This window comes from Notolabrus celidotus, chromosome 1 (assembly GCF_009762535.1).
Source record: "Notolabrus celidotus isolate fNotCel1 chromosome 1, fNotCel1.pri, whole genome shotgun sequence".
NCBI lineage: Eukaryota > Metazoa > Chordata > Actinopteri > Labriformes > Labridae > Notolabrus > Notolabrus celidotus.
In genome coordinates this window covers 18,806,630-18,823,439 of record NC_048272.1, presented here as the reverse complement: position 1 = coordinate 18,823,439, position 16,810 = coordinate 18,806,630, and the positions used below count along the sequence as shown (strand labels likewise).

The 16,810-nt window shown below is 39.0% G+C and overlaps 1 protein-coding gene across 3 annotated transcripts in view; it reads right to left on the bottom strand.

Annotated features, from left to right (window-relative positions):
• LOC117816302 (membrane-associated guanylate kinase, WW and PDZ domain-containing protein 3) overlaps positions 1-16,810 on the bottom strand; it is a 247,899-nt gene that overhangs the window by 4,918 nt on the left and 226,171 nt on the right. For 2 of the 3 annotated variants that reach the window (XM_034688509.1, XM_034688517.1), the window contains 10 exons: positions 15,377-15,408; positions 14,521-14,686; positions 13,024-13,118; positions 12,569-12,776; positions 12,146-12,328; positions 10,380-10,565; positions 9,721-9,817; positions 7,100-7,205; positions 6,757-6,894; positions 2,726-2,864 (listed from right to left, as the gene is read on the bottom strand). In XM_034688509.1, the coding sequence (XP_034544400.1) occupies positions 2,726-2,864; positions 6,757-6,894; positions 7,100-7,205; positions 9,721-9,817; positions 10,380-10,565; positions 12,146-12,328; positions 12,569-12,776; positions 13,024-13,118; positions 14,521-14,686; positions 15,377-15,408 (1,350 nt within the window). Of the gene's footprint in view, positions 1-2,008; positions 2,100-2,725; positions 2,865-6,756; positions 6,895-7,099; positions 7,206-9,720; positions 9,818-10,379; positions 10,566-12,145; positions 12,329-12,568; positions 12,777-13,023; positions 13,119-14,520; positions 14,687-15,376; positions 15,409-16,810 lie in introns of all 3 variants that reach the window. The other variant, XM_034688524.1, reaches the window with a different exon arrangement.

The following is a 16,810-nucleotide window of genomic DNA, read 5'->3' as shown; positions in this document are numbered from 1 at the left end:
TCACCGTTATCAATCACACTTAGATTATCATTACTACACTTGTTGCTGCTAATATAACCGTTATGTGTTCTCAGTGTTGCTCTGTTTTTCTCCATCCATCTCTCAGTTGACGCCCGATACTTGCAACAGTAGATTGATCGTCAACAGCCTGCACTGAACTCCTCAAGACGAAACATTAGACAACATCCCAATGTCCACCTCTGTCAATACTTGAAATGAGTACGAAGCTAATACTGGTTTTCTACAACCAACAACCAAATATCCTCCATGTGTATTCTTCCTGTGATTGCTCCTGACATACATTGCATAGGCTTTGTAATAAATATCCAACAAAACCATTCCCAGTTTAAACTCAACATCAGGAAAGTGCACATAAACTTTAACTACAATGTTTTGCTTTTGGACTGGAGCTAATTTATGAACCAAAATTATATAGCTAGAGTCAGTGTAGTCATTTGAATGGTGAGTTATAAAACGACGTACTATCCATATCATGGTTAGCAGTTAAGCCTGATTTATACTTCTGCGTCAAATCAACGGCGTATCTCTGCGTAGCTCCTGTACCTACGCAGAGGCCTACGCACGTAGCTGACGCGCACCTCCTCCAATATGTAACTACCATAGACTGTATAAATAATGTAGGTAGTATCCGTGACGTCAACCATCTGTTCCTGAGCGCTGTTTTGAAGCCAATTGTCGGCGGGAGCCATATTGGAAATGCGGAATTCAACCAGGCATATTGCGACGTAAAGAGGTGGAGTTTCAGCCTCTTAGCCAACAGCTATGTGTTCCCGTCCGGGAGTCAAGTCAGCCATGTCCTTATTTGGGCAAATACTTGTAATCTTAATATTTTCTGAACCGTCACGTTAGAAAAAAATTCACCCCCTGTACAGTGTGTGCCGATAGAGAAATTAGCTACTAGATCCAAGCCATTTTTTGAACCATGTTGTTAACATGTATATTTCTGCTGCAAAGATCGTCTTTTTTGAATTGGTGTCTATGTGGTTTCTGGTGTTTCTGCAGCCAGCCTCAAGCGGATTCTCGATGAATTGCAGTTTATAAGACTTCCGCATGGGCTTCATATTTTGAGACCGGAGGTTGGTAACTACGCGTTGAATCGACACGGACTGCAAGCCCTGTGATCGGTCTGCTCTGCGACATTGTATTTTCCACATTTACAGCACTTCTGGGATCCCAGACATTGGCCGTGTATTTCATCTCCCCCGACATCTCCTCTATTCTTCCCTGTAATCATGTCTGTATGATAAAAAGCGACATGTATCAGCTCTTAATTAACATAATACGTTCTGAATCTCTGTGAAAACGCAAACAGGCGACCCAACTACCAATGAGACAACACTGCCCTCAAGCGTTTCGGGTTATTGCTGCGTGACACGGACACATCGACACACAAGCATGTTGTGCTCATGCCTGGTTTATTCTTCTGCGTCGACCACTGATGCGTAGGGTTGACGCAGAAGTATAAACCAGGCTTTAGTATGCATTCAAATGAGCTCAGATGCCCTTTTCAAAGCTGTACTTGGACTCATATGGCTCTGGTAGTGCTAGAGTGTAACAGTGCTAAACTCCTGTGGCTGATGCACAACAATCGCCACTGTGAATAGATCATCAATGGCCTGCACTCCACTCTTTAAGCTAAAAATAAAATCCTGTCATTAACTCTCTTGGCTGTCAATGGCGAAAACAGGAAGCTAAGAGAGATTCTTTCTGTTGAGTGTAATTTTTGTAATAAATACCCCGGCAATACCAATTCAAACCCAACGTTACAGAAGTTTACAGAAACTTAAATGGCTATATTTGGGGTAATTGAAGCCAGATTCTTGTTCTTTTTAGATGCTTATTATTCTGAAAACAAACCCTTAAATACATAGCAAGGAGGCTAATATTGATTTGTGTTTCCAGTGGCTTTAAATCTAGAGAGAAGGAAGGGAAATATGGGTACTTGGAGGTCACGAGAGGTTAGATATGTTAGAAAGCAAAGAATTACCAAGGTAAAAGAGAAGAGGCCACTAAAAAGCAGTGAAGATGTTAGTGTTGGTGCTCAGTGTAGTAGCACACAGTAGAGGAAGATGTACTACCTGCATCAGGGGCAAGAGAAGAAGAGTCAAAAGGAAGCAGATGGTTAGAGGTTTAATGAATAAATAAAACACCCAATAAAGACAGTGCATTCAAATCAACATGGGCGGAATTCCAAAATAGGCTTCATCAATTTACAAGCAAATGGAGTCATTATCATTAGCAAAACATTAGCTGTGGAGCTGTGGATTAAACATGTGTTTGACTACTGTTCCCGCCTCGTAAAGCAGCAAACACAGGGAGGAGATAAATCCAGTCTTGTTGCTAACTCAAGATCAACAGCAGATATACATCAAAGGCCTCATAATTAAAACCTGAGCATGAATCATAGTTAATAAGCTACAATTAAAAGGAATAATAGATATTGTGTCTAATACGCTAAGAAAGATATGATAAGACTAACAGACTACTTTCGTATGACGCTTCTGAAAGGTAAAGCGTTAGCTACAGGATGAATAACTTAACCAGCCCTAACAACAGGACTCATCTGAGAGACACAATAATGTCAACTAAAAGTTGTTATAAGTTGAACTTTAGCCACATCTTTTCTTTGCCCAAAGGCTTAAAGTATCAAGTCTTTCCACTTCATATTAAACCAACCACTGAATAAATAAAATACAGCACTTACTGCCATCTTGAGCCAGACCGGCCCCAGGTCTCAGCAGCAGAACCACTTTGTTTCCTCCGGCCTGGATCAGGTCAATGGCCCGTGTGTGGGAGATACCTCGTGCTGGCTCGCCGTTTATCTCCACTATCTCATCTCCAACCTGTGAGCAACACAAGAAACATCATTCTACAACAGAAACTAAAAGCTTTGCAGGCGTTCACCTTCGCTCAAACATACAGAACAACTTCCTTACACACAAGCAGGACTGAGTTTACATTTGTCACACCAACACACACACACACAGAGAGAGAGAGAGAGAGGAGAGAGGAGAGGAGAGAGAGAGAGAGAGAGAGAGAGAGAGAGAGAGAGAGAGAGAGAGAGAGAGAGAGAGAGAGAGAGAGAGAGTCTTGTGATACCCTGGAGGTTCTACTCTATTATTGGCGATGACAAAATAACTCAGGATAAATTGTGTAAACATGTCAGTCTGTCACTATTTAATCTGTGTTGACATTACTCTCCTCCCTTGGAGAGGCAAAGTCATGTCTACAGATTCTCATCTGCAAAACCTAAGACTCCTGCTTGGAGCTTCTATTCTGTTCCCCTCTTACACCGACAGTAATAATAATAATAATAATAATAATAATAATAATAATAATAATAATAATAATAATAATAATAGTAATAATAATAATAATAGTAATAATAATAATAATAGTAATACAAATAAAAGTAATAATAACAATAATAATAATAATAATAATAATAATAATAATAATCACAACAATTAAAATAAAAATAATTATGATAATAATAATAATAATAATAATAATAAAAACAACAATAATAATAACAATAATAGTGATAATAATAATAATAATAATAACCCAGAAAAAGTAATACCAATAATAATAAATAATATTAATTAAAACAATAATAAATAATAACACAAATACTACTACTAGTAATAAAATATTATAATAATAAAAACATTATTAACAAACACAGTACATTGAGTAATAACAACAATAGTACTACTACTACTACTACTACTACTACTACTACTACTACTACTACTACTACTACTACTACTACTAATAATAATAATAATAATAATAATAAAATACAAATAATAAAATAACAGCAATAATAAAAACATGATTAATTATACAAAAATAATAATGATAACACCAATGCTTCTACTACTACTACTACTAATAATTATATTAATTCATATAATACTACTACTACTACTACTACTACTACTACTACTACTACTACTACTACTAATAATAATAATAATAATAATAATAATAATACACGTACTACTTCCTACTCTACCAGAGCTCCCCATAAGAGAGCAGGGTGAATTACAGAGAGAACTCATATGAAACAGCCAATGTCTTATACTTTTGGAAAACAAAATGAAGGATGCATCCCTGTTGGTATAACAGAGGGATACTTCAGGATGTATAGCAGGTGAGAAAAAACACACAATTATGTGTGAATGATTAATAAATAATAGAGACAGAATCTAAGCCAATCTGCCAGCGTAAACTCTTTAAATTAGTTGCTGCAGAGGGAGCTTGAACAGCTTCCCTAAATGAAAACAAATAAGCTGCAAACACACAGCAGATGAAGAATAAACAGCAGTACACCCTCAGCACTGGAGCTGGCAGTTGTTGATACACAATTCATTAGTTTAATCTGTGCACGCTGAAGTATTAAGTAGCCCATATTTCCCCTGATCTGCCTCTCCTCTTCATAAACAGTAAAATCCAGGAGTGGTTGATGTAATAGAAAACAAACCGGTGTCTGATATTATCGGGTGAGACCAGATCAGCTCCCGCAGGACTCAATGACCTTTTCTCAATCATCCTTTTTTCATCAATATACTCTTGTTAGCCTAAAGTGCTGTGGGTGGTGAAGTGTGTCGGTCATTTGGTCCGTCTGGGCAGGACTATGGTCTGAAGCGAGACTTGTCAACATTAGTAGCTGAATGTTCCCGACATGTGAGGCAGATAATGTCCCCAGAGAATGAATCTTGATGATTTCAGCCTGAGCACAATTTGAACCTGTAGAAACACAATGATAAGCTCTCCTTTAGCTCATCTGTGCGCACAATATATCTCGTAATGTGATGTACTCATTTTATTGAATGACTCCACATATTTTGATTCACAACTTCAGATAATATCTCTAGATTTAATGAGCTGTGGCTTTCTTTAAGAGCCGACCTGAGGGAAAATGTTACGCTTTCAGCCTCGCAACAGTTAGGATTCTAACAATAGCAGAGCTAACAGCGTGTTGTTGTTTACTGCAGTAAACTAAGTGGACACTGGTTGCGCATTTTGTGTCACACCATCAGGGCCCAGAAGTTAAAAGGTTTGTTCACGATAAGACTGATCCAGATTTTGGGAATTCACTTTTTTGCTGTCTCGGTTTCTTATAAAAAATAATAAAAAAAAACTTAAACTAAAACAAACAAACAAACAAACAAACAAACAAACAAACAAACAAACCCTGGATTGAACCAGCCTGATCCAGATACAGACTTTTAAAAATGACCGAATCAGGATTATAAGAGTGCTAAATGAGATTTTATACTACACAGTTTGTCCACAGGAGGCACCAAAACCAACTTCTAAGGAAAGCTTTTCACTGTTGCTTTAAATTAAATATTTGATATTTGATATTTGATATTGACGGTTTATATATAGGGATAAAATCCTTTATTTTGTTCAATCCCAAAGTCTACCTCATCTACTACATCACTGTAGAGGAACAGGACTTATGATTATTCAGATTTATCAGGTCCTAGTTGTCCCAATTTTCCTCAAAGGTTTTGAGCAACAAGACTAAGTTGATGTATTTCTCAAAGTCCAAGAGGACTGTAAAAGATGACTCTCTGATTTTGACTTCCACAAATGAGGAAATCAAATGTGTCCCAACATTTAAATACTTAGGTTTTCTCTTAGATGAAAATCTTTCTTTTAATCGTCATATTGAGAGTTTAACCAAAACACTGAAGGTGAACTGAGGTTGTTTTTCTTCTAGCAACGTTTGTGTCTGTAATTGACTTTGGTGATATTCTTTGTATGCATGCTTCCTCAACCTCTCTGAAAATGTTGGACTCGGTGTACCATGCTGCTTTGTTGTTTGTTCTGGTTTAGGAATCTGCACACCTAACTGTATCTTGTATGAAAAGGTAGACTTGTCTACCTTACACAACAGAAGAATGGAGCTTTGGTATGTCTTTCTTTATAAGGCCATACTACAGGACCTGCTGTCTTATTTATGCTCTTTATTGACTCCTAAAGTTGTCAGTGGCTGTAATCTTCGGTCCCATGGACAAATTATTTTTGTCATTCCTCGGACTCGCTCTGTTTTTGGTAAAAGTGCTGGTAATGTTTTTGCTCCCTCATCTTGGTCTGAGCTTCAAGGTCACCTAAAACTGGATCGTTTAATTCGATTGGAGGAATTTAAAACTAGGATCATCTGATCAGCTTGTGCACATGTTTTAGAGCTAAACACTGCTAATTTATAAATTGATATAATAATTACTTGTTACTATCAATTTTGTCTTGCTCTAAATGTGATTTTTTTTATGCTGCTGTCTTGGCCAGGACTCCCTTGCAAAAGAGACTTTGTATCTCAATGGAACTATTCCTGGTAAATTAAAGTTAAATTTAAAAAAAGTAAAAAAAAAAAAAAAAAAACACAAGCTAAAAAGTATGATCTAAATAGTAAGATTGGAAAACCTGATGTAATTTCATTTTTAAGATTCAAACTAATTTAACAACTTCAAACAATTGGTCCCTTGTGTTAGGGGAACTCAGATTTTACCCATCTCATCTGATTAAAAAATAATAAAAAACAGATATTAAAAAACTATAAAAAACAAATATTTTAAATAGAATTTCTTTTAAGATAAGTTTTTCATGCCCGAACAAAATATTTTCCCGTCATTAAGACATATTCGATCTACACCAGGCCAGCTGATATGTCTAGTTCAACTCTCATATCATTCTGTTTTTAATAGAAGGAACACCCACGTGAATCCGTCCATCCAGCTGAGCAGGTCCGTCCTCGGCCAGTCTCAGGATGTACAGACCCATGTTGTACTCTGTCCCTCCTCGCAGACTGAAGCCAAAGCCTCTGGGTCCCCTCTCCAACTCCACTGTCAGACAACCCTACACGACATAAACACAACAAACACTCGTTAAGACACACAAAGTAACACCACCAAATCCACGCCCAAAATATTTATATAAGGACAAACTTACAGAGTTTCTCCTTTTCATACAGTCATACCGTTTGAAGGTTTTATTCATGTAACGGAGAAACCTCCTGATAGTCTCCATGATAACGTGTAGTTCAAAACAGGGTTATTCTAACCTGGTTGGGTCCTGTCACACAGAGCGTCCCCTGCTCGCTCAGTGAGAGACTTTTGTGGTCGGACCGGTTGACTCCCTCTCTTTTCTCCTCCATGTCCAGGTTGTAACTGAAACAAACACGAGATGTATTTACTCAGAAACACTCGCTGTAAACAGCCTGCTGAAGGCCATAAACACAAAAAGCAATTATGCTAAACATAAAAAATAATAATACACTGGATATTAAATACAAGAGAAGTGCTTCTCTTACACTTTGATGTTTAATTTGTATGCTGTGAGGTGAACTCTATGCTTAAGACTTTACACATTATTATCTTACACACTTTCATGTGTTGCTCTGATGGTTCGCTCTGAGGTGAAACCCAAAATACACACTTTACATCATGTTGGTTTTGTGACAGCTTTTCAGAGGAGGTTACAACATTGCTGTAATAATAGCAGCAGAATATATGATTTGATTCATACTGTGGAGTTTCTGAGGGCATTTATCTCCACTTAAGGACACATTGTCCTCAGGTCTAAAGTGAGGATGGAGGCAGATCAGTGTGTCTGTTTGAGCACTAACAGGGAAGAGAGTGAAACTGAAAAGTAACATAAAGGGGAAACGGTAATCTCTCAGTATTGCTTCATGCAAGATGTTTTATAAATGTATGTGAGGTTCCTAGTCTCCTTCCTAGTCTCCTTTCCTCCCTTTTCTACCTCTGTTTCCCTTTCCCTGTGTGTTTGTCTGCTCACCTGGAGATGGGGGTGGACTCCACTCGCCTTGCGCAATCAAGTCTGCTCACCTGCTGCTAATCTACAATCAAGCCATCAACTCTGTCTGCAATGCTTAAGCCCGACTCAGTCCTCCAATCATCCCCAGATCGTCCATTTACCAAGCGTGGTACTCAGCTCAGGCCCTCTTGAAATGTGTTTTTTGAAATCCTTTTTTCCCTTGAAACAAACTAACCTTGTCTCTCCCTGTGCCCAGATCTCCAAGCAACTTTTCAAGAACCAAACGCCCAGCTCCAGAATCACAACCAGCCACTCACCATCCATAATGCACCGTGGAAACTGAACTCCACCTGCGAGTTATTTCATTAAAACCCTGTTTTCAAGGCTTCATCCTTGCCTCCATTTTGTGTCTGAACTGTGGGTCCTAATCTGGATTCGTTACAACAGTATGTTTTGGTCACATGGGGCACATTTTAAAGTTAACGAGGAGGGAGTTTGAAGGAGACCTTTTTAACTTCTACACTGTGCTGACCCAGGATGAACTATGCGCTGAATAGTTCCCAATGTTGTGTAAGTGATGAAATATGAACAAAATGTGTGGCTGACAAAGACAGTTTTTAACTCTGCAGTATGTTGCAGTTCAACAAAGAAGAAAGTAAACAAACAGGACTTAGTGCCATAATCTCTTGAGCAACAGCCCACTGAACAGGTTCAGGGGTCAAGCTTAAAAATAAAAGCATTTTCTTGTAACACTAAATTTCAAACACTGGACTGCAGCCATCAAAAAGGCTCTGATATGTGTCATATATTCACTTAAGAAATATATACAGTAGGGTCATACACTACAGAAAATATCCTTCATAACATTTCCTCTATTACCACTTTCAACAAATACAGAGAAAACATACTGTAGTTATCAGAATATGACATAATTCTCAGAATTAATTAATGTGCAGTCAGGGTTTAAATCTACAGGTCTATGACCAGATAGGAAATTTTACCCCTCTCTATGTAATAAGGGTTTTGACAGGTAGATGGTTAGTGTGGTTTCAAGTGAATGGAAGGAGATCCTTTAAAATCTTTTGCACAAGCACAAGAAGTCTGGAGTTTTGTGTACAAGCAAGTAAAGAAGGACACACAGGCTATATTTTATTCCTATTTTCCAGAAATATTCCCCTGATAAGCAAGATAGAAGCGCTTTGGTGTCAAAATAGGGTGTATAAAATCAATGTATTATCATGAGAAGCAATTACCATAAAATCTAGAATATAAGTCACACCAATATATAAGACACTATTAATTTGAAAAAATCCATTACGTTCAGCAGTTTGCAGTTTCTATGCAGATGTGTGGCTCTTTCCAGCACCATCGTTTATCACTACCTTGCCTGCTAACCTCAAGGTAATCAAGCTCAGCCTATAGTAGCGTTAATAGCTTTGAGTTACAGATGGACCCACTGCACGAAACCCCTTAACCGAGACTCACGCCAACCCACCTTCACTGGAGTCTTAACAATCAAACCAGCACTCCACACGGTTAATTACTTAATAGTGTAACACTGATTTTTAATTGCATGATTAAGACCTATTGAGGGGGAAGACGTTGCAACAAAACTGCTAGACTGGTGTGCCCCACTGTATCCAGCATGCTTTGCACGGCGTAGCAGGTGCTTACTTCAAGCGTTATTTCCTGAGTCAAATACCGTAACACGATATAACATCTCTCTCTGCATTTTATACTGGAAAATTGGTCACCAAAAACACCTTATGCACCAAATTTGATGGTAATTTAGTTTCTAAAAATCTACTGGTCTGAAAGAACAGTTCAATACCTTTAAAGGTGTCTTTCTTCTAAAGATTGGAATCATTTCTTTCTTGTGCTTCTTCAACAGTCAGAGTAGATTCTTACCGTTCATCCTGTAGCGCTGACCTTTGCCCCATGGCTCTGTGCTGAAGAGCTGGACTCTGTTTGGCTGAACTGGCTCCAGATGGAGGGCCTTTGTATTCTGATGAAACAGTTGGAATTAAAATGATCAGTATTTCCTTTATTTGTTTAATAAAATACATCATGATCTAGGTTTCAAATTAAAGACGCATCAAGTCAAAATCTGGTTTAGTTCTCTTTAAAGACATGGTGAATTAAACACAATGTACAGACTGTTTGAACCCTCTTAATCTCCTTCAATGTGGCAGCTATAGACTATATTAAAAAATGGATGAGATGACAGCTCCTTAAAAGTGAGGCCAGTAGATTTTACAGCTCCCCCTACTGACTGGCTGCAGTATAGGTCTCAAAGATTTAAAATTATAGATATTTAGCCTTTACAATTAGATTTATCATGATCAATTAAATGTACTGTCATTACAGTAAAACCCTTACATCATTGTTTCAGATTAATTAATTCGATCCCTTTACAGAGGACAGGTGTCACCTTTAGCAAACTTGGAAAGTGTTGAGCTGTGCTAAACCAATGCTCCCCCCTGCATTTTAAATAGTTCGGACTAAATGACAACCCTGGTACTAGAGGACTCTAATGAATGCAGATGTGTGCACACAGAGATACTGACCGTCCTCTGGAACCACAGTGAGGGTGACGACGCTGCCCGCATCTTTGATCAGCTGGACTATGTCGTTGTGAGAGAGCTCGATGATCGAGCGCCCGTTGACCGCTGAGATACGATCTCCGACGTGCAGCAGGCCGCAGCGATCGGTGGGACTGCCTTCAATGATTCGACCGATTTTGTGCGGAATAACTGATACAGCAGATTCAGAGAGAAAAAGAGACATGAAGACTCAGAGAGAGAGATAATTATGAAACTTGGAAGTGCAGAAAAATCAACATGATGGTAGATGCGGTGGTTCAGAAAAATGTTTTTTTTTTAGGGTTTCTAATGCAGAAAAGAAGAACACCACAAAATAGAAAAATATCACTCCTTGCATAAATATATTTGGTATATCTCTTTGTATTGTTTTTGAAATTTTATACACAAAAACCAACATGAATCCCTCCTGCTACAAGCTGTAACGCCCTGGAAAAAACTGCTTTTCATGCTGTTGTGCTTTTTCCTAACTTACAAATAAATATTGAGTTAATATATTGGATGTAACTACTAAACATTGGAAAAGCTTCAAACTGTGACGTAAATGTGTGTTGAAGTAATCCCATGAGATTTCAGGTTGCTCTTAACGTCTTGTTCAAAAAGTCATGCGAGAATTCAGCCATAGCCACAAGGGATTGTCCCAATTCGTGACATCACTAGTTGGTGAATCTCCGTAAAAGGGCAATTATATTACGAAGATAGACATGACCTTGTTGAATGGCAACAGTGAAGCAAGCTTCCAGAACGCTCGGGGAGGTTCTTAAAAAGACAGTAGCTAAAAAAGAAACATTTCAGACAGAGGCTGAACTAAAAAAAAAAACCTTTTAATTGTCCCTGCTCTTTTTTCTTTTATTTATTACAGGGAAAAATGACAAAGGGCTAACAGTCAGCTGATTATACAAAAGAGCTCACAATCAATGAATGAATGAATAAATAAATAAATAAATACAAGTAATTGTACGTATAAAATATACTTTTAGAAAATAGATTTAAAATAAGTAAACAATGGAGACAAGAAAAAAAGAAGACAAAATAAGGTACATAGGATGCTCCTTCATGTCATGATTGTTAATCATTATTATTTACTTTTATGGTTGACTTAATTTCTGGTCTTGGGTTCATGGGTGTGGTTTACCTTTTATCTACCTGTTAAAACAACCAGGCAGTGCCAAATTCATTTCATCCATAAAAATACTGAGTTTAAATCTTTTAATTGATTTGAATGGTGTGTACTTTAAACGGTTATGACAGAGAAGGAAAACAGTGCCCTTGGGCAAAAATCTAATAAGTTATTAGAATGACATCTTCAGTGAAATAAAAAAAGATGAACTTGGATTTTTTTTTCGTTCAACAGAGATGAAGCTGTTTTTGGCGGCCAAAGAGTCATTCTGTTCTCACTCATTATTTTGCAGCCTAAAAGCTTCCTTATAATTTATTATTTGCTGCACTGATCCAATCTTTTTTGGCTGTTTCATCTAAAGAAATCCAGTTCTTCATAATGACCTATCCTATTTTGAGAAAGACGTTATTTTAAAGAGAGTGTGTGGTGTAAATCATCAAGGAAACATGATTTCTGCTTTAAAGGATTGTTGGTATCTGTGTTTGTCATCATCAACTTTCTTACACAGGCTGGGATGCAACACTTGTGAAAAGGACCAGGATCATCTAATATTCCATCCATAGAATTGAAACGGGATGATGGTAGCAGGATTTGAACAACCTCAGACTCTTACCTCCGAGCGGCGGTTTACTCTTGGAGGTGAGGATGACGAAGCCGAAGCCCTCTGTGTCTTTGCGGTGGAGTGTGATGTCGAAGGACTCGTGGTCCAGAGCGCAGGGCATCGGTATGCGAGGTAGCTTTGGGGAACCGTTCACCAGCACTGGAGCCATTTCCTGAAACTCATCCTCTGTGGCGTCTTAAAAGAGAGGAAACAGATGGTAATGTTACTGAGTGAAACTTTGTAACAGTGTTTGTGTGGGAGTGTGTGAACTCCTGAGGGTTTTTATTGAACACTGTGGAGTTTCTGTACATTCTTAAACAAGATATTGTCAATGAAAGTAAGAAAGTGGTCTGCCGTAAGCAAAACATATGGATGTTGTAAGGGTGAATTAAACACATCTGAGAATTCTCAGGTGTCGCTCTGCTCGTTCCTCACCTCTGTAGATGACCTTCCTGCGCACAGTCAACATAACCTGACCGTTACGGGCCGCGTTGGTCATCAGATCCAGCACTTGCTTGTGTGAGCGACCTTTAACCATCACGCCGTCGATGCCGATGAGCTCGTCTCCTGCTCTCAGACGGCCGTCCTTCTCAGCCGCACCATTGGGCACAATGGCCCCGATGTACACCTGTGGGAAGACATTCTGATGGAGGTTTAGTACACTGAAGAGCTGACTTCTTAAAGATATACCAATAATTATTGTATTTTTTTCCCTGCTGAGTTGCTAACTTTGGTTTCAGTTCTTATTTTGTGCTCATTTGGTTTCCTTGATTATTTTCCCCTGGGTTTAGTTTAAGTCTACTCCTCTCAATCCTTATCCACTTTCAGGAAACACAACATCGTCAGAGATTTAAATATGCAAACAAAAAAGGAGTGTTGTATAAGCTTACTGGTTGCTGTGGACCTTCTCCTCCCAGAACGCGGAAGCCAAAACCTGTTTCAATGTCTCTCTTTAGAAAAACGTCGATGTCTTTGGTGTGAGGCTCTGTGGATCCAACAATCACTCAATCAATATCACTGAATTCATGTTGAACTTTTTTCTTACACATGAAAACAGAAAAACAACCGAGGAACAAACAGATGTTAAGATGTTTCAACCCAGAAAGAAAACTGAATTGCTTGAAAGGACTAAAACAAATCTGACACTGGGATGAGAAAAATGTTAAGGTCACATTTCTTCAAATAAGAATAATGTCTGAAATTCAGATAGATAGATAGCAAGAAATACTTTATTGATAAGATAAGATAAAATAAGATAAGATAAGATAAGGTAAGATAAGATAAGATACTCCTTTATTCATCCCACAGCAGGGAAATTCACTGAGTTACAGCAGCAAACAAGTAGGTGTGCAGTGCAAGAATTCCAACAAGAATAATAATAATACAATGATGAACTTAAGAATAAAATAGAATACAAATTAAATAGATTAAAATAAAATATAGCAAATATTACAGATATATAAACTATGTACACTTGTATCTTATGAGTAGATAGTATGGTAAGTTATCGCACAGGTAAAATTTCACCAGGTTTCTTTGAACAAAAAGAAGAGAAGACATAGCGCAAAGTTTACCAGGACTTGTCAGGTGAATGAGGACTATTTTATGTCTAATGTGATTTTTTTTTTCTTAAAATAAGACAAAAAAAAAACTTGCTGGGAACTTTGCTTGTTGCAATGACAGATTTGTTTCAATCCATTTCAATCAGTTGAGTCCTTCATTTTGGTTTGTAATATCTTGAAATAAGACTGATAGATGGACTTGTTGGGTCGATGTGGCTTATAATTATTAAAATTAGATATATTGACTTGAAATGAGACAAAAACACCTGGTAAGATTTTAGACTGTTTTTCAAGTTTTGTTTTTGGGCATTCTTGCCTTCACAGAGAGACAGAAAGTGTGTAGGAGTAGAGAACCAGGAGAAGCAAATGGTCATGTCCAGGAGTCGAACCAGCGAGCACTGCAACGTGGACTATAGCCTCTGCACATGGGGTTTGCACTAAAACTGCTGCGCTCAGGCACCTCAAGATTATGGTAATATGAATCTGGGTCTGTCTCACGCTGTTGGGATTCATATTCACGTAACCATCCGTTCATTGAATGTCATCTCTTACATTAAGCACAAACCAGACCATATTATGTTATCATTTGGTGCTACACATCTAATAACAGTCTTATTCTTACTGGACGCCCTAAGTCGGACCTGGGCTAAATCATAGTTTGAATGGCGACTTGCAGATTGATAAAGTATGAATCCTATGTGATAAAGTGCTGTGGTGCTTTCTGTTTTATTTTGTCATGTTTTACTTTGTCTTATTATTGTCTTGGTGCTTGAATATTATTTAAAAAAGCTACATCCTGGAATATCTGATGGTGCGTTCACTTACGTCTGCTGTCCAGCAGGGCTTTGGACTTCAGGTATAACTCAGTGGCGTCTCGTTTGGGCGATTCAGTGGCGCGCAGGGTGCTCGTGTTGGAGTGGTAGGGCAGAGCCTGGGGGGCGGAGTCTATGATGTCATCCAAAGTTTCTGTACTGGCCGTCATTTCCTGTCTCTGAGAAAAAAAACACACACACCATCAACAGCTAGTATTACTTTGAGTATCCTCAGCTCCAATATAATTACAATTTCTATTTCATTAGTCCTCATATCCTTTGGTAGTCACCTCTGAAGGACACATTTTATTGATAACCCTGCAGCTCATTATCTCAGACAAGTGGCCGAGCATGTAATGGTGACTGATTACCAAAAGCAATAAAGGTCACTTTACCTGCACGCCTCTTATTTTAACTCAAGCGGTTTTCAATTTGCAATCCTCAGATTGTTTTAAATGAGATTTAAATTGAAAATAAAATCCATGGGAAGAACCAGAGATTTCCCCATGGCTGTGAAGGACCTATTCAACCAGAAAGGGCAACTTCTCTATCTGAGAGTGTTGCATTAATGATAGCTGCATATCTGAAGAGGCTCATCCATGCTTCATTACCATCGCAATCCCCTGACAATAGCCCCCAGAATACGAATACTGAAAGGAAGTAATTAAGACCATTTTTCAGAGCAAACAAAAGGAGGCGCCAAGAAGCATAATCAATATTCAAATGTATTGCTATCATTTAATTCCATGCAATGGCGGCTTATTGGTTAAGCTGAAGGACAAAAAGCCTGGGAATTAAATTGAAGGATAAGTCTCCCAGGGAGGAAACAATAGTGAGGGAAGGAGGAAAAAGATATGTGTTTTACTCACAGGCTTTAGACTCTTCACGGGGGATGTTTGACCTATGGAGAGACACAAGAAAATGGTGAGAAATACAGATGTAATTTGGGAAAACACTCACTGAACAAGCTTCCACCAGATGGCACTGCGCCTCTTACAGAGGAACAGCAGCAGGAAGCATAAAAATAAACCAGTGAGCTGCTCTAAACTCAAGAGGTGTACTTACTAAAGAATGCTCCATTAGGGAATATACACCCATGTGTGATTAAAGATACATAGGGAATATGAGGGGAGTTCATGTGCTGGAGTGCTGACAACATGGTGGAGGACCAAGGAGCGGGTGAGAGCATCATGCATATAATTCAATGACCAATAATTCCCTCCTTTTTTGCCTCTGTTTGCTGTACACTACACCCACACGCTCCATCTCAAATGCTCAGATTGTTCCCTGCACATCCTCTCTTATACCCCCCCTCCTCCACTCATAAACTGGATTGACAAACAGTCTGCTGCAGCCTGCAGCCCTGTGGGGCCCGGACCAACACTTGGCTTGATGAGGGGTTAATGGAGCTTGATGTAAAAGGGAAGACCCAGTGGCATTTTTCTGCTCCACTGCAAAATTCAAGATCATAAATCAGTCTCTGATGGCGTGAAATAAGAAAAAGCCATCATTGACGCACCTCAAACAGCATTATTTCCTTCCATCTTTTCTCTTAGCAATGCTTTTTTTCTATTTATGAATGCCAGTCGGTCACGCACAACCAAAAAGGCACACACACAGATACTCAGGGTTCCTCTTAAGCCGTTGGCCGTTGTCTAATGAGGGTTAAAAATGGCATTAGCTCTTCCACTGGGCAGGCTAAGTCCAGCTCTGCTCTGACTGTGCATTCATCCAAGGGAGTACGACGTGGTGATGGTGGCGCCGCAGAGAGAGCAGTGAGAGAGAGAGCAAAGGGTTTGGGTGTGGCTACAGGGAGGAGGCCCCCGGAGACCTTCCCTCTATAGACGTTTAGCCACGGCTCCTTAAGGGGGCCATGGATGGAGAGGCGAAGAAGGAATTGTCCGCGCTCTGCCGTTGATCAAAGCGAATCCAGAGTTTGTCGACTTACGCGGTGAATCCCCCCGGAGGCTGGAGCTGATGTAGGAGACGTTTGAAGGGTGCGTACCCGCCTATCTCCCTCAGAAGCAGGCATATCCCCACACTTATGTAATTTCTGCTCTCAGAGTTGTAACAGACTGCATTACGCCTCAATGGGAGTCGTAAACAGAGGAGTATTGAGGGGGAGACAGAAAAAGAAGCCTAAAAAATGTACACTTCAAGTGCAAGTGTAACTAATCGAATGCAGCAGCTTGCTCAGTGGACCACAGCTTCAAAATATGACATGTAGGGACCTTTATTGCCATTTCAGGACACTGTCCTCTAGTTCATTTGTTTGATGTGCTCTTGATTTCTTGCTTAGTAGC